Source organism: Ambystoma mexicanum, chromosome 4q, assembly GCF_040938575.1.
Source record: "Ambystoma mexicanum isolate Mex_15411 chromosome 4q, UKY_AmexF1_1, whole genome shotgun sequence".
Lineage (NCBI taxonomy): Eukaryota > Metazoa > Chordata > Amphibia > Caudata > Ambystomatidae > Ambystoma > Ambystoma mexicanum.
In genome coordinates, this window is record NC_090928.1 from 302,671,624 (window position 1) to 302,693,170 (window position 21,547).

The 21,547-nt window shown below is 48.2% G+C and overlaps 1 protein-coding gene across 3 annotated transcripts in view; it reads right to left on the reverse strand.

The window, feature by feature from the left end:
• Positions 1 to 21,547, reverse strand: part of SERAC1 (serine active site containing 1) — an 898,347-nt gene that overhangs the window by 487,617 nt on the left and 389,183 nt on the right. For all 3 annotated transcript variants that reach the window (XM_069607873.1, XM_069607874.1, XM_069607875.1), the window contains one exon: positions 15,183 to 15,296. In XM_069607873.1, the coding sequence (XP_069463974.1) occupies positions 15,183 to 15,296 (114 nt within the window). The remainder of the gene's footprint in view (positions 1 to 15,182; positions 15,297 to 21,547) is intronic.

Sequence of the window (21,547 nt, forward strand, 5' to 3'; positions counted from 1 at the left end):
CTAATGATACCGTTGAGACGCGTGGGGCTGCGGGGGTGTGGCCAATTTATAGAACGTGCCGTGTGTGACGTGAAGGCTGGTACGAGGCAAGTCACTTGGCACGGCCATGTTGGGAGTAACAAGGAATACAAGCCCCGTCGCGATAAGGACCAGGAAGTCCAGAAGGGGCAAGTTCTATGGGTCTTGACAAACAAGGGTGTAACTTCCCTTATTCGGGACACCAACTGGGGGAGACCTGCAACCCGTAATATCAAGAGTCAAGAGAATTTAAAAAGAGGGAGACATTGTTTAACCCTTCCCACAAAGGAAATTGGTGTGGAGAATCTTGGAACAAATAGTGCCACAAAGCAGAATTGTAGCTATAGGATTTTATATCCTGGCAGACGAGTAAGTCAGGAAAGGGACCAATAGTAGTTAGTCCTGGCAGTCGAGTGGACCAGGAAAGAAGATGTTGTTTTGTGACAAAGCGCTGTAATGAAAGGAACTTGTTAACCGTATTTTACTTGAAGAACAAGTGTGGCATTATCAGAAGTAGTTGTTGTGCTATCCCAACAAATGTACTACATTTGAAGAACAAGTGTAACATTACCAGAAGTAGTTGCTGTGCTATTCTAACAAAGGTATTTCATTTGAAGAAGAAATGTGAAATGCTGATATTTGCTTTGATTTATGAACTTATGTTTTGAGTGTAAGGAACACATAGTGGCAACAGTAAAGACAGACACAAGTGATCACAGTTCAAGGGTGTTTTAAACTGTATGCAGGTTGGATAAACGCCTAATCTAAACCTAAATCTAAGATGGGAGCAAGCTTCGACCATGAAAATAAGACAGTCCTAGTTGCGTTGTGTCAAATAAAAAGGGCCTATACTAAGAAACCTATTGCCAAACCCTACAACTAATACAAAAAGGGTGTGGGATAGTTTTCAAGAAAAGAAAGAAGAGTTCACAAATAATATTGCAGGATGCGGTAGCTTGGGTCTCCCTACCCCACGTTTTCAGCACAGGGTGAAGTGGCATCTTGGAGCACAGTACACTCTCTAGCTTCCTCAGCACGAGATGACAGTTCTGCTTGCAGCTATCAGGGCTGTCGATGGCCAAGTCTCATTTCACTTGAAAGTCTCTTGCCTTCGAGGGCCTGACGTATCCAAATAACAAAACAAAAGTTCCTTCAACAAAATGAAAGTTTGTTTCCTGGTTTTACTTAGGGTGAGGATTCTTTACCCCCTGGGTCCGCCTCTTCCGGGTTCTGACCCCTCTGTACTTCAGCTTCCCTCCGCCCGGTCCACTGTTGCTTCTCCACCATTCTCAAATCTTAATGTCTTTTAAACAGGTCTCCATGGACATGCCTCGGTCGGTTCACGTTTGTCAACACACTGTTTCTTGGGACTTTAGACTTGCCCCTCTCTGGGTCCCCCCCTCTTCTGGGCGCTGAACCATCTCAAATATTTAAATGTTGGCGGGATTCACTTCCCTTGCTTTCTCAATGCGGGAATCACTTCCTTTGCTTTCTCAACAGTTCTTGGGTCAAAGGCTTTCAATTCTATGGGGATTTTGCTTGACCTCCTGTGTGACCACTTTGACCTATCTTGGCAGCTATCCTATGGCCTTCTGGTATTTGTAGTTCCACTCAGATAGGGATTGGCTAGAGTTTCTGGCAGCAGCACCCACGTGGTACTGGTCCCCTTCTGCAGCTGGTCTCCAAATTACAATGTTACAGTTCTTTGTATTGTGCCACTTTGCGACTTTCATTCACCACAGCCCGGTTCTTATCGACTCTACCTTCGACTCACCAGATGTGATGAACCGCTTGGCTTTCCTCATAACTGGAGTCAAGGCCGGTACCATGGAAGTAGGAGTCTCTCTCGCTCCGGCTTATCAGCGTCGATACGCTCCATATACTGTTGACATCTGTTGCAGCACACTTTGGCTATTTTCCTCGGTCTTACGATTCCCTGTGCGTAGGTTACGCTGTTCTGCGTTGAAAAAGGGCAAAGTCGTTTCTCTCCTTTTCAGCCTCTCGATATTCGCCGCCTTTCTCCTCCTCTTGAACTGCCTGGGCCTGGATAGCTGTTTCGTCTTGCGGTCTGCCTTGCACATACTGTGCTCTCTTGCTCCACCTTTCATCCCAATGGGGAAGGGAAAGGGCTGTCAGGTGTGTGTGATTCTGGTCAATTGCCTGACTATGCCTGACCCTTGTATTGGTACATGCAGGGACGTCATTTAGGGGTCGCCAGAGGTTGCAACTGCGACCTCTGTGCTCTCCTTTGAGACCTTTTTATTTGTAATGCAAGCTCCTGGGCTGTGGCCAGCACCATGTGGCTCTTTACTTCTGGAGTGTCTGGCTTTATAGTTCAGGCCGCTTAAAAAAAAAGAAGAAAAATAAGAACAGGAGTGCCACAAGTCTAAACTCAGTACTGACCCTAAATAAAAAAAGAATAGGAATACCAAATAATGTGTCTTTTTGGAATTATATACAATAATTGCTAGACTCAATAAAAGGTTTATTTCAGGCACACTTCAGGGGGTGAGTCACTGATTTAGTCTGTTCTTAAACGCCTCGGCTCAGCCTTTCATGCTTCTGAGGTCGATAAATGAGTACCAACACAGTTTGGGTGATATTGGGTGGATATTTTTTCTATATCAAGCACATAAGCCTAAGTGCTATATAATAACACATCATTATCATTCGGTCATGGACGTCTGCTTGCATTCACAGTAATTTTGTAATATGGGCCTATAATCCCTGATCTTAACGATACATATGGCGATCCATTCTTGTATGAAATATACATCACATTATAGTGATGTGATATAACCATATTTTTCGTAGTATACAATGTTATGTGATGCCACTTTGTTTTGTCAACGGGTGAAAGGTTGTGTTCCATCGCTTCCCGCGATATCACTTCGGGTGGGTTCAAATGACATCACTTCCTGTGATGTCACTAGTGGGCCAAGGGTCGTGTGATGTCACTTCCACTACCCCTGGCATTTTGGTGAAATGACGTCCCTGGGTACATGTCAGGTAATCGGCTCTGGTGTTAATCCATTCTCTTGTGTATTGTGCGAAAGTGTTTGTGTCGGAAAAGGGGGGGGTAGTGTTTTTGAATGTCTTATGTGGTAGCATGAGGAAAAGGTGTTGAAAGAAGGGGGCTATCGCTTTTCACCAGTCAGTTTCCCACTCCGACTACAGAGGACACCCCCATCCAGGTGATCCTCCCTTACTGGTCCACCACCAGGAACTGGATCCAATAGCGATGGCCGTGTCCTGGCCACCTGAATGACAGATCCACAGGGACTAGCTAGGAAGACACCTTCAAGTTTCTCACATGAGAGAAAGACATGTTTGATTTACCAAGAAGAATATTGGGAAAAGGCATCCAATGCTGTGATTTGTGCAAGAAGTATATTAGGAAAGACATCCATTGATGTGATATGTTATGTTTTGAGAGATAGACATTTTTGTTTTACCAATAAGGTTATTGGGAAAGACACCCATTACTGTGATTTGTGGAAAAAGTGCTTATGAAAGAGAAATTTAGTTTAACAAGTGGAAAGACGTGTTGGAAGAAAAAGATCTTTATTGAACCAGAACTTCTCCGACGGTATTCCTGTATTGATCCAGGGAAAGAAGAACCAACCCTTGTCACAAGGAGTACTTTCAAAAACGTTTAAGTTAGAACTTTTACTTTATTGTGTTGAATTTGAAGACAGCTAAATATTCCTTATGTTATTTTGTTGTATGTATTAGTGTGAGGGTCAGAGACCTTTGGACATCAGGACATCTTTCTTTAGTTTAGTTTGCTAGGTAGGGAACTCCTTGTTAGGATAAGGAAAGATAGGCGTTTATCTCATCCTTTTTCATTTAATAAATGGCAAACCTTGACACAACATTACCTTTGTGTCCATCTTACATTTCTGACACCTCAGAGGTAGGTACAGTATAAAAGAAAGCACTGCAGGTGAATTGCAAGAGAAAGGATCTATTTCTTTAGCTATTCACCACCTGCAAAGTGTGTTGCAAAGGCAGCACTATAGTACTTTTGTTGCTGGTCTTCTAGCCGAAAGCTACACCTCCATAGCGTCTTTCCTGGAAGTCCCAATCTTTATAGATTAACCCCTCAGAAACCAGGCGTGAAGATTCAGAGTTCTGATTCCTAGGTGATGAAGTCAGCCTCCCTCTTTGGAGAGTAGGTCCACTCTCTGGGGAATACAGAATGGAGGGCAGATACAGAATGGAGGGCAGATGGCATGTCTGCATGGTCCGGGTACCACGTCCTCCTGGCCGAAATCAAAGCAATCAGGATCATGGATTTCCCAAACTTCCCCAACCTCCTGATGAAATGAGGAATGACGGGCATTGGTGGGAACGCGTAGAGAAGTGGAAATTCCCAGTCCACTATGACCGTGTCCTCCAGAGCTCCTCTTCCTCTGCAGCAGAACAGGCTGCACTTACTGTGATATTGGACACAAACAGATCCACCTAATGGGTTCCCCAAAGGGTGAAGATCTCTACAAGATCTCCCAAAGTCAACCACTATTCATGGGAGATGGTGCTCTGCCTGCTCTGAGCTCTGCCTGCTCAGAGCGTCCACCTCTGCCATCCTATTCTATTCTCTGGCTAGTTGATGAGCCAACATAGAGATCCCGGTTTTTTATCGGCCAAAACTATAGTTGCATTGCCTCCCCTGTGCATGGCCACTGTGATGTCTGTCATTATCAGGATGTTCTTCCATGGACGGCAAAAAGGCGATCAGCACCAGTCTGATCGCCCTCAGCTCTAATAGGTTTATGTGGAGTCTTGATTCTGATGGGGACCAAAGTCTGCAGATACTCAGATCGCTCATGTGAGCCCCCCATCTCGCAAGGAAAGCATCCATCACTACAATTATCTCTGGCAAGGGTTGCCAAAAGAGTTCCCCTATCATCATCATCCTCCTTGCAGGCCCACCACAGGAGATCATGTGTGACCTTGCTCAGGACCTGAAAAAGGTCCATCATTGTTCCTGAGAATTGTGATCATTGGGATCTGGGGGCCCACTGGAGGGACCTCATCCTTAGGCGGGCTTTTGTCACCAGGAAAATGCAGGATACCATGAGGCTCAGCAACCACAGAAAATCGAATGCTGCTAGATACTGGGCCTTCTAAAATCTTGTTATGATCTTCAAGATATGTTATGTTATTTTATTTGGCATTTGTATAGCGCCTACTCCTATTGGTATGGCCTAGAAGCAATGTGAGGATAAACACCCTTTGGAAGACCGTAGTAAGAGGATTGAGAAGAGATGAAAGGAGATGTAACATGCATCCGTGCATTTTTGTACCATAAACAAGGCTGGTAGGGAGTGGCTAGGTCCCCAATAGAAGCCTGTAATTATCACGTGAGGGCATAGGTGCAGTGACCAGATTGTCAACGAGTCGGATGGTTCATAATAGTCAAGCTATGTGAACGGTTGGATCGAATTTTGCATGGGACTCAGCTGTACTCTATTGGAGGTGCATTTTAGGCCGAGGGTGAAGTATGTTTAGGGTGAGTGTAGTAAACGGTGTGTACCACAGAGGTTTATGCTGAGCCCTCAACTCGAGAGGCAAAGCCTTCCCTGAGGAAGAGTCCAGGACCGCTCCAATGAATTGCAGCTTTTGAGAAAGCATCACGTAAGACTTCTTGAAGTGGAGGGATAAGCTCAGTTTGTGGAGAGAGTGGCTAGTGCTGTTGAGCTGTTGCAGAGCCTGTTAGGAAGAACAAGTTCTTATCAGCCAATCGTCTAGGTAGGGAAAGATTTGAATCACTCCCCTTCTTAGATGTACTGCTACCACAGCCATCAACTTGGTGAAGATCCTTAGGGCGAAGGTGAGCCTGAAAGGCAGAACTAGAAATTGATAGTGAGAACTGCCAATGGCACATCTAGGGTACCTTCTGGGCTTGGGATGTATTGGCAAATGAAAGTAAGCATCCTGAAGATCGAGTTGACACCATGCAGTCCTGGAGCGCAAGGGCCCGGAGGATCTGCAACAGAGTGACAATCTTGAATTTGTCTTTCCTGCGGAACTTGTTCAAGCACCTAAGGTCCAGGCAGAGTTGCAGTCCTCAGTCTTTATTGGAAACCCGGAAATAGGAAGAGTACCAACCCTGGTTTTGTTTTGTCACAGGTAACTTCTACACATCATCTTTCTCCAACAGGGAAAGAATCTCCTGTAGAAGGAGCGGATCGGGTTCCCATCGAGATTGCTCACTCGCGGGACAATCTGGATGTCTTTGTAGAAATGGGAGACAGTACTCTTTGGCCACTGTCTAGTGCCCATAAATCTGAAGTAATGAGATGCCATTCTTGTAGATGCTGGGTCAGCCTGCCTCCAACCGGGGTTCTGTGAGCAAAGTGTGCAGAGAGGGTTTAGGGCTGTGAGTGTGGCAGGGGCAATGAGGAGTTTTTTGCCTGAGCAGTTTTTCCCTCCACAGTCTCTGGGGGCACGTGCAAACCTCTTTCGACCTTGTTTCTGGGTAGCTTGATGTCTTTCCCTTTGGCCAAAAGAGGAGTAATACCAAAATTAACACCCTCTCCAAGCATGCAAAGGTTGGTGTTGTGGTGGCTGAAGAATGGCTGCCCCAAGGATTTCGCTGAAGGCATTGAAGCTTGTAGCTTTTCTAAGCTGTTGTCCGCCTTTGGCCAAAAAAGGTTGGACCCATCAAATGGTATATCCATCCAGACGTCTTGATTAGAAAACCCAGATTTACCTAACCACGCAAATCTCCTCATCAGTGCACTGGGGCACATACACCGGCAGACGCAGTCTGATTGAAGGGACTGGCAAGAGGCCTCCTTACCATCACTGATGAGATTATTGAATCCATCTCTCATCTCACTGTCATGAATGTTTTCTGCTGCTTGGGAAATAACATTCCTCAATGTATATGTGTATTATCCCAGCGCACAAGATACAATAATGGCTTTAATTCAATACTTCCAGCAAAGAATACTCTTTGCTAGTGTGTCATACCTCTCATCGTCCCTATCTCGGGGATGGTCGGATAAGCTGCGGCCTTTGAAGTGGACGTAGCCGCCTGCGTCACCAAACCCTCTGGTATAGGATGCATAGAAAGAAAGTCAGCTTCCACAGAAGGAGGTCTGTATTTCTCACCAACTCCCAAAGTTGTATCAGGTTTTTGGCAGTTTTCCAGAAATCTTTTTTTTTTTTGTGAGGGCAGCACAGGCTCCTTAGGAGGGCTTCTAACTAAGATGTCTGTGAGAACATCCTGGGAAATAATAATATTAATTTCTTATTTATGAAGCCCTTTCATCTAAAGCGCTTTACATAGGACATATTTACCTACATTACTATTATGTCCTTAGCAGGACGCCCCCCAACACAAATACTTAATCACCCTGTTAATGACCATACGGGCCGCATTAAGGTGAGAATGGGCATCGGTCGTGTCAAATTCAACCTTAGGGGAGGGTATGCAGACAACTGGCTTCCTGCAGACAAGGAGTTAGTTCTTGTAGATGGGAGTGATTTGAGACCAATTCTTCTAGAACATTAAGAGTTCCAAAACCGAAGGGTAGGACGTCGTCTTCATACTTGTCTTCCTCAAAAATGGACCCAAAGGATTTGAAGAAATCTGTCTTCTACTTACGTTTGAAGCTCGAAGTTGTGTCCGAGGTCGACATCGAAGGGCATCTAATTAAAGACGGGTTTGGTGAATCTGAATTTTCACCATTGGTAATTAAACAGAAGAAACCAATTTATTTCATAACAATCAATTTAGGCACCCAGAAAGCCACCAGGGTTTGCAGCTTAGTCAGTTTCATGAATATTGAAATGACCTCAACATGTGCCAAAGCATAGTGTTCCGATTCTCACGGTAAAAAGTTATATATTAAGTTATATATATATATATATATATATAGGCGAAGGCCAGAGGACAAGGCCAACGGCGCTCTCTGCAGCTCCGCTGCGAGAGCCAACTTCAGGATCCCACAGTCCCCACTTGTCCACCAGGGAGCTCGCCCCCCCTGCTACCGCCATTAAGGCACACGCGGCCCCGATGCCCGCCCTCAGCTGCACACCGAAGGAGCAGCGCCCCGCCCACTCACAGCGCCGCCGAATTCCAGCTGAATCTGAATCAGCTGTTCAGCCTGCCAGCCCCTCCTCTCCCGCTTTAAAGGGAGAGGAGGCAGACCGGCAGGCGAAGCCGCATCGAGGCGAAGGCCAGAGGACAAGGCCAACGGCGCTCTCTGCAGCTCTCCGCTGCTCAACGGCGCGCAAGGCGCAATTATGCTGTCCTACTCAAGGTAAGGCCACTTGCCTTAACATCTGCATGTCCCACCCATCAGGGGGGAAGGCCCTCCCTACTACTTTGCGCACAGTGCCATGCAGCTTCAGGAACGCATGACTCCGGTCGCGCACCCGCCCCACTATCACCTACACCCCGAATATAGTAGACCGTAACCTAAAGGTAGTTCTCAGATGTATGCCACCGTCACGCAGGCACAACTCCATCCCGACTTACCCGGATGACACTCTTTTGCCCCACAGGCCTGCCTGCGCCATGGCACCATTGTACACTGAAGCCGTTGCACCTCATCTCCACCCAAACTCATCAGACGCCCAAATCAAAATGCCCATTATTACTAACACTGTCGCAGAACTACCATCCTTGCCCAGGCCAAGTGATGCTTACAAGCCCAATGTTGCTACTACTGTCTTTGCTGCACTTATACCTCATGTGGATTATGCACCGCCTGTTTTGCCGAGTGATGCCCCCATGCCTAATGCTGATATTGTTGACACTGTCGATACTGCTGCCCTTATGCCCAATGTTGTTGCTGCATTGCCTGTTTTGCCTAGTGTTGACACCACGACCAAGTCCAAAAATATACTACCCCCTATCCCTTACCCACACACTACCCCCCCCAGACCACCCACTTCCATCAAATCTCCAATGGTCCACACCCTTAGTTGCGCCCTGCTCAACGCTCGCTCCGTACCCGCCCACGCCCTCGACATCAACGACCTGATCATCAAGGACAATCTTGACCTCCTATTCCTTACAGAAACCTGGCTTAATGAAAGCTCAGGCCCGGCACTATCTCTGGCTATTCCGTCTGGGTACTCCATATTCAGGAAGGACCGCACCTCTCAGAGAGGTGGTGGCGTGGCCCTCATCGCCAGGGAAACCCTTGCTATTAGGGAAGTGGCAGGGCAACTTGACCACAATAGTGACTACCTCCCACTCAAAATTAATGTTTCTCCTAACTGCACCATAACTGTGCACATTGTCTACAGACCTCCGGGTCCTTGCACTGACTTCCATGATACCCTCATTTTCGCACTGTCCAACAACATCAAAAAGACCTCCCAAGTCATACTTTTGGGCGACCTCAACCTGGGGCTCAATGACCCTAAGGACCCCCATGCCAAAACCCTCAAGAACGCCTTATCCACCCTGGGCTTTGCGCAATCTATCTCTGACTCCACCCACATCAAAGGGCGCACCCTCGACTGGATCAGTCAACATAGCTGCTCACTACTTGTCACAGAAAACACGCCCATCCCATGGTCTGACCACCATTACATCCAATTCAACCTTCGCACCAAAAAAGAGACCAACTCACCTCCCGCCCCTTGCCCAGCTACTCTCGCCAGGAGCTCCCACCAGCTCACAGTCGAGAATTTAGCACCCTACCTCCGCAACCCGGCCTTACATGCCCCATTCTCCAACAACCCAGAAACCCTAGCCAACACATTCAAAGAAGTCATCACTCAAGCAGTTGACGCTGTTGCGCCACTGTCCCTCAAAAAAGCCAAGAAAACCAAACACGCTAATTCATGGTTCTCCAAAGAACTCCTTGTACAACGTGCGCAGAAGAGGACTGCCCTCTCCACCTGGAAAGCTAACCCATCAGAAACCACCAAAAATGCGTTCAAAGCCATCTCTAAATCCTACAAAACCAACATCACCCTAGCTAAAGGTGCCTCCTTCAACGCGAGGATCTATGACGCCAAATCGGGGTCAAAGGAAATCTTCACCATATTCAGGGAACTGGAAAAACCATCCTCTCCTCCTCCCGCTCTCATCAAAGATGACAACTGGTGCAATAGCATTCAATCCGCAATTGTCACGCCTGCGCCACAGGCGCATCCATTTACGCTCAATATGGACTATTTGTTTATCATTTATTTACAACAGACTCTTGGATCCATCTATATTTACTTTGGGAACTTTATTTCCCATTTGCGAGACTTTGGTGCTTTATTATTTTTTCCAACAAACTACGTATACCACAATGCACCTGGCTACAAGCATCGATTCCTGGCTGTTCCTATTGGTTATCAAAGGAACTACACCCACCAGAAGCCCTAGGGACTTGCCCTGCTTCCACCAGCCCAGGAACAGAAAGGGAGGTGGCCGATTCCCTGCAGGTGTGCTTAGCCAGGTGCAACCAATTCGCCTGCCTCTGTGCTGGGCTAGGCAGTATAAAGGCTGCTGCCTGCAGTGGCTCAGCCTCTTGCATCTGAGAGTCCTTCCTCCACCTTTCGCGGCTTTCTACGGATCTTTGTATGCTGTTTACCATCTCTCCTGCTTGGATCCTGCCTTGCAGCTTGCTACACCCTGCTGCCTACAGCCCTAGCCTTCTGGGCTCCCTGCCTCAGTCCAGCTCCTCTGGGCTTCCTGCCTTGCAGCTTGCTACACGCTGCTGCCTACAGCCCTAGCCTTCTGGGCTCCCTACCTCAGTCCAGCTCCTCTGGGCTTCCTGCCTTGCAGCCTGTTACACTTCGCTGCCTCCTGCCATTGCCTTCCAGGCTCCCTGCCTCACAGCCCTGCTCCTTTGGGCTCTCCACATTGCAGCTGATCTCGCTCTGCTGCCTTCCAGCCTCCGCCCTTGCCCTGCGGGCTCTCTACATTTCAGCTGTTCACGCTCTGCTGCTTTCCAGCCTTCAGCCCTTGTCCTCTGGGCTCCCTGCTCTGCAGCCTGCCTCACTCCGGCTGCCTTCAGCCTTTGTCCTTTGGGCTCCCTGCTCTGCAGTCTACCTCACTCTGGTTGCCTACGGCCCTTGTCCTCTGGCCTTCCTACTTTGCAGCTTATCACGCTCCGCTGCCTACTACCTATCTTTTTCCGCTGGGTTCCCGGCCTAGCAGCCCGCTACAGTCCTCTGCTACCTTCTACGGTCAGCGGCCCTGCCCCTCAGGGCCCACTCCTTGCCGCCCGGCCCTTCTGGGTTCCTTACCGTGCAGCCTGCTTTACTCTGCTGCCCTAAGCCCTTTTCATCTGGGCTCTCTAACTTACAGCCCTGCTCCTGTGGGCTTGCTCATTGCTTTCCTGCTCCTCTGAGCTCTCAACCTTGTTCCTTACTGTCCTCTGCTATCCTATCCTGTTACACGACTTTCCCTTCATTTCCTTCTGCTAGTTTGCTATCACCTCCTTTCCTGGATTTGTCTGTAGTATCTTCTCTTGTACTGTTTGTAGACCCTTTTGTACAGAGCTTGTCTGTTGGTTCCCATCAGTCAACCTCTGCCCCTTCCCTTGTTTCGTTTCTACATTACAGACACCCATAGCTGCTGTTCCTAGCCATGAGCAAACGTGGGCCTCTGTTATAGCAAACTGTGTAGAAGGCTAGAGTATTTCCTAAGGTTCGTGGAATACTCTTTTCCTAAATCTGCATACACCCCAAGAGGGAATTCATTCTGTACCTTTTTCCCTTGCTACTCTGGCCTACTCTTTGTTCTCTTTCCTCTCTGCTGTGTGTGTACTTATCTGTCCACTTTATTTTGGCACAACCACCCAAACCCTTTCTGGGTGTCTTGTGCTGCTCTTAATAGAGTGCCATCCTTGACAGCAATGCTAGACAAGCTTAACACTCTACAAACTAAAATCTGTGGCCACCAAAAAGCCCTTTCCCGCCTCATAGCTAACCTGCATAGTCAACCTACCATACCCCCCACCACTAATCCTTCCCCATCTTTTGACTTCAAAGATATTACTGAGCACGAGGTTATCGCCCTGCTCAAGTCCATCAAACCGTCCAACTGTAAGGGAGATGCCTGTCCAGCCAGTCTCATTAAAGACTCAGCACAGATCCTAGCTCCATTCCTCACAGCATTCATTAATTCATCCTTCCGGTCTGGCCATGTTCCAACTGGACTTAAGGAGGCCTGGGTACGCCCACTCCTCAAAAAACCCTCGCTGGACCCAACGATCCCGGGGAACTATCGACCTATCACCACTGTACCCTTCCTGCTGAAAATTCTGGACAAAGCAGCTTACCTGCAAGTCCAAAAGTTCCTTGAAGAAAACCGTCTTCTCGGCCTGCGGCAACCTGGCTTCCGCCCACGACACGGTACCGAAACGGCTCTCCTGGACCTAAAGAACCAAATGGACGATCTAAGAGACGCAGGGAAACCTGCTCTCCTTCTGTTCCTTGATCTATCCGCCGCCTTTGACCTGGTGGACCACAACACCTTGTGCCACCATCTAGCTACCCAAGCTAGCTTTTCCCCCAAAGCTTGCGAATGGATTACCTCCTTCCTCCAAGAAAGGGCCATGAAAGTCTTCTCTGACTCAGCCTATGCCACCCCTAGCCACATCACCTGCGGTGTGCCTCAGGGCTCATGTATCGCGCCCACGCTTTACAACCTCTTCACGAGGCCACTATTCAGCATCCTTGACTCGCTGGGCATCTCGTATACAAACTATGCGGATGACACCCAGGTCCTCATCCCACTCACAGGCGATTACCTTGCGGATACTAAAACTCTTACCACCATCTACTCCACTATCCAATCATGGATGGCAGCTAACTGGCTATGCCTCAATAGTGAAAAAACCGAACTCCTCCTCATAGGAGCACCCTCCACGCTGGGGAACCTCGGTGAACAGTACACTTCCTTCACTATTGACAACATTCCCATCAAGGTCTCCAATCACGTGAAAACACTCGGAGTCTACCTAGACTCCGACCTGTCAATGGATAGACAGGTCAATGCCATTGCCTCCTCCTCAGCCTATTACTCGAAAATCCTCAACGCGGCCAGACCTTTCCTGTCACGCCAGAATTGCCTCACCATTGCTAGGGCAATAATTGGATCTAGGCTGGACTACTGTAATGCACTACTCGTTGGGACCTCCAATAAGAACCTGGCCAAACTTCAGCGAGTTCAAAATAATGCACTTAGGGCGGCCACAGGCACCGCGAGAAAAGACCACATCTCCGAAGTCAGAAGACGGGCACACTGGCTTCCGGTGAAAGAGAGGATTGTTTTTAAAACACTCGCCCTCACCCACAAATGCCTCCATGAACTTGCTCCAGCCTATTTGACCCAAAGAATCACCAAGCACTCTGCCACCAGACCATTAAGAATGTGCTATTCCAACACGATTGTTACGCCCAAATCACGCAAGGTGCGCGCCGGTGGTGCCAGCTTCCCCACTCGGGCCGCCACCCACTGGAACGCACTGCCACCTCACATCAGAATGATTGAATCCCACCAAGCCTTCCGCAAAGCTGTTAAAACCAAGCTCTTTGTATGAAATGTACCTGACTGCATTCTGTTACTGTATTACGATTATCATGCCTCACCTGCAACTATGCCTGTAATTGTGTATCCATAAGACCTCTGGTCTCATGCATATCTGCTGAATTAAGAATCCAACACTTACTTGTAACAGCGCCTCGATGTCCATAGGCTGCTAGTGCGCTATACAAATGTGAATAAATAAAATAAAATAAAATATTTAAGACAAGTTTTCTGTGAAGCCTAGAATGACAGGTGTGCCGGAGCCGAGCTGCCAGAGAAAACCGCAGAGAGAGAGAAGCTCTCCGCAGCTGCACACGAATTAGGTTCTAGTTCCCAAAACCTGCACCCAGTTAGGTGCAGACAAACCTCTAGCGTCCAATATCAAGCAGGGCACCTCATACATACCAGAGCAAGAGGCAACTTGAAGGGCGGCTAGACGTCTGTGAGGCAGACCACGTAACACTCCCCACCTGCCACGAATTGAGCCACCCGCTGGAGACGGAACCCCTAGACCACCAGTGACTAAACAGAGGAGTACAGACCTGCATCAAGACAGGACATATCTTGGGAAGGACAGGACCAATGAGCCCTACACGATATGGGAGAAACTGCGTACTGGACGGTTATTGATAGTCCAAGGCAGGCCCGCACGAAATGGTGGACGGAGCCATTTGTAAACTTTGCTTATTGTAACACCTCCAGGGTGGGGAAGACAAGGTCAGATAGGCCAATGCAGGAGAACCAATGGCTGGGGTAGGGAAAACATAAAAAGGCTGACAGGAAACAAGAAGATATGGGTTGTTAGAATGAGGTCAGAAGAGGCAGACCAAGAGAGCAGCAGGAGGAAGGAAGGTGCGGAGCAGCATAGAGGCAATTTCTGGAGAAGGCGAGGTACATGTTTAGTGCATGCAAGGGTACTGTACTGCGACTGGGCATGAGAGTGTGGCAAGTGAGCCTAGGAGAGAGATTACGGAGTGTATGATAAGTGTTTGTGTGCATGAAAGGACGTTGTTTTAAGTAGTGGTGTAGTGAGTAGTGGAGTGGAGGAGGGAGCATTAGTGAAATATGTGAGTGTGTAGTAGTGGTGTGATGAACAGTAGTGGTGTTGAGGAGGGAGTAGCAGTAGTGTGAAAGAGGGGAGAGTAGGTAGGAGGGAGGACTAACCTCAAAGAGTGGAGTCAAGCCCTCAAACATATAAGAGATATTGGAGGGAGAGAGAAGAGACACAGTCAAGACGGGTGCAGTTGAGGGAGGGAGTGTAGTGAGAGGTCAGGAGCGGAGAAAGTGAGCATGGAAGAAACAAGACCAAACAAAGCAGGATGTTTGCAAGGCACAATTCCCTACAATACTAACCACTGGAAAGAGTAGAGATAGTTCTAGGAAGACCTTCAGGAAACATAGTTAGAGAAGGCCACAGGTCTTTAGATCATCATCGCAGATTTGATCATACTGATGGTGAAACAATCCGTATCTACTAACCGGTGGCTGAAGATGCCAAGGCTAGTGAGGAGGGGCTTTCAGATGAGAGATGGACAGCCCAAGGGCCTGTTGAAAGTTTAATAACAACCTTTGAACTTTGTCTGAGATTTGGTGCATTCTCTGAGCAATCCGTGCCACATGCTAACTTAAGAGACTGTTAAGTACTTAAACTTGAATGTGTTACCTTGGAATGTTTTACCAGTGCCTGCAGGCAGAAGATTTCGACTTTCTCTGAAGGGACCAAGCTCAAGCTTTCTGCATATGGAAGTCCATTTCCACCAAAGCACCATAGACCTCCCTGAAATAGAAATTATAGGATTGAAATCAGATTTCATAATCACAAATATCTATTAGTAAATAGGTATAGCTATAATTCATGTCAATATTTCAACTGTTTTCATAAAATGTCTGAAATCACTTGTATTGTTGTGTGCGATGTGGACAGTACACTAAATGGGGGAGGGAGAGAGAAAGTGAGAGAGAAAGAGAGAGCGGAAAATAGAGAGGGAGAAAGAGAGAGAAAGAGAGAGAGAGAGAGAGAGAGAGAGAGAGAGAGACAGAGAGAGAGAAAGAGAGAGAGAGCGAGAGAGCGAGAGAGCAAGACCAGGTAAAGGTTGAGATGGGCAGTCCAGAAGCAGGGAATTACAGTAATGTAACTTGCTTTCAACACCAGTATCGACCAACATCTCCAGGTTTGGTTTATCAGAGACCTAAAACATCCCAAACCTTTCGCCAAGACCAAACCTGGAATGGACGGTTTCAACAAGGTATACTTGCACACAGCTTTTTCAAGTTTAAGCTTGCTATTTAAGGTGTTTAAAATTGAAATAATGAACATCACATAAACATTAAAATTGCGTAAGAACCATCTTCTGCTCATTACAATAAGCTTGACAACACCTTAATTTGTCATTACCACTGTAGTTCATTCTTTCACCAAAGTCCGTACAGAGGCCTCTTTTGGTGATCAATGCTTTATCTATTCAGTCCTCAAAGAGATACATGTAAAGGCCATCAAAATCCAGAGCCAATGAATGACCACTCCAAGCATCATTATCCTCAACAATGAATATCTAATGTCAAGAAAATGTTTCATCATGAGCAAAGCATGGCCTGCATATATTTCAAAGGCTTTAAAGGGTGTAATGTTCTTTTGGACTGTTTTGTTCACTCGGTTTGCTGTTAAGTGTATATTTCCCAGTCCGCTGTCCAAGCCATGGAGGGAGTAGGGTTCTTGGGGGGTGTTGTATTGAATTTCCAGGTGTATTTCTCGGTTTCATGAATGGTAATCATCAACTGACGATTTTGCAGAAACAAAAAAGGGGTGGTTTCTGTAAATGTTTTACGGTGTTGTTTAAGACAAACTCAATTCTCCTTACAAAAAAATCTGAAAAGATGTTCTCTTCTGGCCTGCCATCTGCTACTTCCCCAGCAGACATGAAAATAACAGGCTTGATTACAAGACCGGAGATCCTGAGGAAAACAGCTTCTTCAGAACATTAAAATGCTCAAAGTACTGTTCCAGTCAGACAAAGCCACGGGCACAGAGTTTAAATCTAACACTGCACATTAGCCACTGATTTGCGGTATAGTAGTTAAATTGCAAACCTAGGAGCATAGGGACCTGGGTTTTTTTCTTGGCATCGACTGACACATAGCCAAAATAATGTTGAGGAGCTCTGGGCAAATTACCTTATCCATCTGTTCCTCAAAATGCATATAATTGAATGTTAATATGTTAAAAAGAAAATGTACAGCCTGCAATGTAGCCTTGTTTCGGAAACACGTTCCTGTAATAGGGCTCTAGTGCAAGAGGAACAGACAGGCAGGGAAATCCTGTGCCTAATAACGGAAATAGTCAAAGTAAATGGCAAAGTCTGCTGTGGTACCAATCCATATAAAGCAGTACAGCAATAAGCACAAAGGTCTCAATATTCTCCAATACAAAACATCAGGTTTTAACCAAGAAATACGTCATAACTGACGTCACATCACAATATTAGTTGCAAATACCTATTGGTTGAGGGATTGATTAGAGGCATTCTCTAAATATAGTTTATAAATGGGGTAGACTTTTCATTGGATTTAACTCTCTGATGACTCCACCTTGGATCACCCCAATGTTGATAGTAAAAAATACATAGGGACCAATTCATATAATCCAGCGCAGGATAGGCACAAGCGTTGCGCACCGAGAAGGAGCGTGGGCCACGGGTGCACCAGCCGTGGCTCAAACAAACAATTGCGCGGCACGCGTATTCATGGATTAACCGAGGCGTCACTAGCTGTGTCGCAAGGAACATCAAGCTGTGCCAGTAACGCCCCAACAAGCCCCCATGCGCAGTAAAAGAGCCAGCAAAATGTTTAACACGGTGCAAGCCCCCTCGTCATCCCTGGTCCAACATAAAGCACCCCCCAGCCAAATCATGTGAAAATCTGTTGCAGACGGGGTACGCTATGAGTTTCCACGCGATTCCGCTGGGTGCGTCCGGGGTACGCAATGCAATGAGTTTCCATGTGATGCCGCTGAGGTGCGTCCGGGGTACGCGATGAGTCTCCACGCGACTTGGCTAAGGTCCGTCTGGGATACACAATGAGTTTCCATGAAATTTGGCTGGAGTGCATCTAGGGTACACAATGAGTTTCCACGCGATTCCGCCGGGGTGCGTCCGGGGTACGCGATGAGACTCCATGCAATTTGGTTGGGGTGTGTCTGGGGTATGCAATGAGTTTCCACGCGATTCCGCGGGGGTGCGTCTGGGGTACAAGATGAGTTTCCACGCAATTTGGCTGGGGTGTGTCCGATGTACGCAATGAGTCTCCACCCGATTTGGCTGGGGAGCGTCCGGGGTATGCAATGAGTTTCCACGCGATTCCGTGGGGGTGCGACTGGGGTACGCAATGAGTTTCCACGCGATTCCGCAGGGGTGCGTCCGGGGTACGCAATGAGTCTCCACGCAATTTGGCTGGGGTACATACGGGGTATGCCATGCGTTTCCACGTGATTCTGCTGCGGTGCGTTCGGGGTACGCAATGAGTTTCCACGCGATTGCGCTGAGGTGTGTCCGGGGTACGTAATGAGTTTACAAGCGATCACTCCACCCGCACCCCAGACAAATTGTGTGGAAACTCAGCATGTACCCAGAAAAACACGTACAAATGCACTGGAAGCTGACCCCTCCTCACAGGACAGTCACACTCCAGCCCCCATCACCCATGAACACACCCCGCTGGCAGCCCACACCCCATGGGACCCCCCCCCCCCATCACCTGTGACCACAGCCCGCCGGTAGCCCACACCACATGGGTCCCCCCCATCACCAGTGACCACTGCACGCAGGCAGGACACACCACATGGGCACCCCCATCACCCGTGACCACAGCCCGCAGGCAGCCCACACCACTGGGACCCCCCATCACCGTGACCACAGCCCGCAGGCAGCAGACACCACATGGGCCCCCTCCATCACCTGTGACCACAGCCTGCAGGCAGCCAGCCACCAAATGGGACCCCCCCCATCACCTGTGACCCCAGCCTGCAGGCAGCCCACCACATGGGACCCCCCCATCGCCCGTGACCCCAGCCTGCAGGAAGCCCACCAAATGGAACCTCCCCGTTCACCCGTGACCACAGCCTGCAGGCAGCCCACACCACATGGGCCCCCCCCATCACCTGTCACCACAGCCCGCAGGTAGCCCACACCCCATGGGCCCCACCATCACCCGTGACCACATCCCGCAGACAGCCCACACCACATGCCCCCCCCAATCACCAGTGACCACAGCACACACCACATGGGCCCCCCATCACCTGTGACCACAGCCCGCAGGCAGCCCACACCACATGGGCCCCCCCATCATCCGTGATCACAGCCCGCAGGCAGCCCGCAGGCAGCCCACACCACATGCCCCCCCATCACCAGTGACCACAACCCGCAGGCAGCCTACACCACATGGGCGCCCACACCACATGGGTGCCCCATCACCTGTGACCACAGCCCACAGGCAGCCCACACCACATGGGAACCCCATCATCCGTGACCACAGCTCGCTGGCAGGCCCCGCCTCATGTCTCTCCCCCAACCCCCCAACACCTGTGGCATCAACCTGCAGGCAAGCCCAGCCTCATGTCTCCTCCCCCCCCCCCCCCCAACACCTGGCACGGCAGCCAGCAGGCAGGCCCCGCCTCATGGTACACCCCTCCCACCCCAAAACACTGTGGAGCAATATACATTCATGCAGCACATGTGAAATGAAATGCCACCACACACTGCACACTCCAAGTGCACCTTAACACCCATCCATTGGTCATGCACCCCAGAACATGCCCCATGGGATTGGAATTCAAAAATCACACATGCATACATGTGAGCACACACATGAACAACATTGGTCAGCACCAGGGACACAGAACTGAGTTAAGGAAGAGTGAAGCATGCTCTAAACCATTGAGACCAGACACCACTTTGATTGGCAAGGTGAAAAATATATTAAGAATCAGTATGAAAGTCATACTTAGTCAAATCAATATATAAAACCTGCATTAAACAAATAAATAAATACATGATTGTGAAAAAGTTAAAACATTGGATGAAAAAAAAAAATCAAAGATGCGGTCCATATATGTAAGTCCAAATGAAAACACAAATGAAAAGAAAACCATTCCTCCATGGTGAACAGAAAAGGATCCGGGAAAAAGACAACTATGTACAAACAACCAGGGTCCATTGTCCCAAACCCTGTTAAGAAATACTGAAAAATTATATTAATAAAGAACTATGTACAAAATGTGGAGCAAAGTCCAAAAACTCCAAATAAAAGTGAAAAATAAATTAAATTTACACCTAAAGAACTATATACAATGGCAGCGGGCTAGTCCATCTCCTCAAAATGCTGCCTCATAGTCTCCGCCCGGGCATCATCGAACACTGCATCCACTTCCCCTAGGCGGGACGCGGCTTCCCACTCAAGGGATTGCAGGGACTCCAACATGCTCCTCCCAAACTCCCTGCAAGTCTCCTCAAGGACCTCCGCCCGCCTCTTTGCCCGACGCAGTGTAATCTCCAAGGGATTCTCACACCTGCCTTAAAATGTTTCTATTCTCCTGCACGGTCAAGGAAGAAATCGAGTATGCTTACAACCTCCAGTATGCTTACAACCTCCAATCTACACACTGGAAACACAGAAGTGCTCAGCACAGGAGGACCGGATGATAGTGCACAGGCCAGTTTTAGTCTTTGTGCAGCGCTTTGCATCTAAAGCAGCCACAGGTACATTTAGGGACAACAGCCAATTCCAGCCCTTGCACATTTACGAATCACATTTTCAGACTCTTAATAAAAGTCCCACCAAGAAGTAGAGAATACTGTATCAAAGCAGCAAACCTCAGCTGCTCAGTTTAATTTGCAGGACCAAGAGGCTCACATTTGGAGACGACTCCAGCATTCTGGTCCGGACAGGGGTTATAAGAAGCACAATCTGCAAAGACAGAAGAGAGTGGAGAGGTGTCAGCAATGGAGAGCAGGATGTGGTCAGAGCTAAGAAGGACAAGTCGTAGGTGGTGACACCAGAGGGTCAAAGGGCAGGAGGAGGTAGTAGTCAAGAAAGAGTTGGTAACTGCAGAGGGTGAGAGAAAGCAGGAAGGGGTGGTGAGAGTACAGGGAGTAATAATGGACAGGATAACATCAGACAAAGTACGGTTGTAGGAGGATGGGATATGTCCAGAGGAGGTGGTAGGAAACTGGTTCCAGCAGTAGGTGGCAAGATCCAAGGAGATGGGAGGGGAGAGATGACATCAGTGGGTTAAAGAGACACAAAATAGGTAACATCAGGGCAAAGGGTGATACAGAAGGAAAGGAAGGTGTGCAGCAAGGTGGAGGCGGTAGTGAACATGGCACGGAGGAGGCTGGAGGCATAACATGAGGCAGAGAAGAGGACATTCTGGAGAAAGAAACGCTCAAGGTACGAGGTGGTGTAGAGGTGAAAATAGCAAGTAGAGAGCCCAGAGCACATTAATGGGCAACATCCTGAGAGGCAGAAGCAGAGACATGAACATCAGGTGGAGAGGAAGGATCAAAGGTGAGGAAGGAAAACCAATACTTAGATTGACAGAGCAGGCATATTTCTGGAGGTACAGGTCGACCGTAGGAAGGACCAGACAGGGGGAGGAGATACGAGACAGGGCGAGGGAGGTTATGGTGAGATCAGAGATGTGGAGCAAGAGAAACCAGAACAAAACCCAGGGGAAAACCAATAAACCCTCTCTAGTCTCCTTGTCGGCTACATCTTCTGACATGTCTGCTCACAAGACTTAAAGTAAATCATGGTGTATCGGACCCCGGAAAGGCTGCTTCAAGTTCATGCCAAGAAGAAGGTTTCTGGTCACCCGAAAGCCTACAAAGCCAGGATAGGTGAGCCAACCCATTTTTTTTAACTGTACAAGCTAGGCCATTTACTTCAGGGGGTTAGGGAGTCCTAGCAAACCACATCCAAATGAAGAGACATTAAATTAGGGGAAGTTATCTGAACGGTCCTAAATCTGTTATTGTT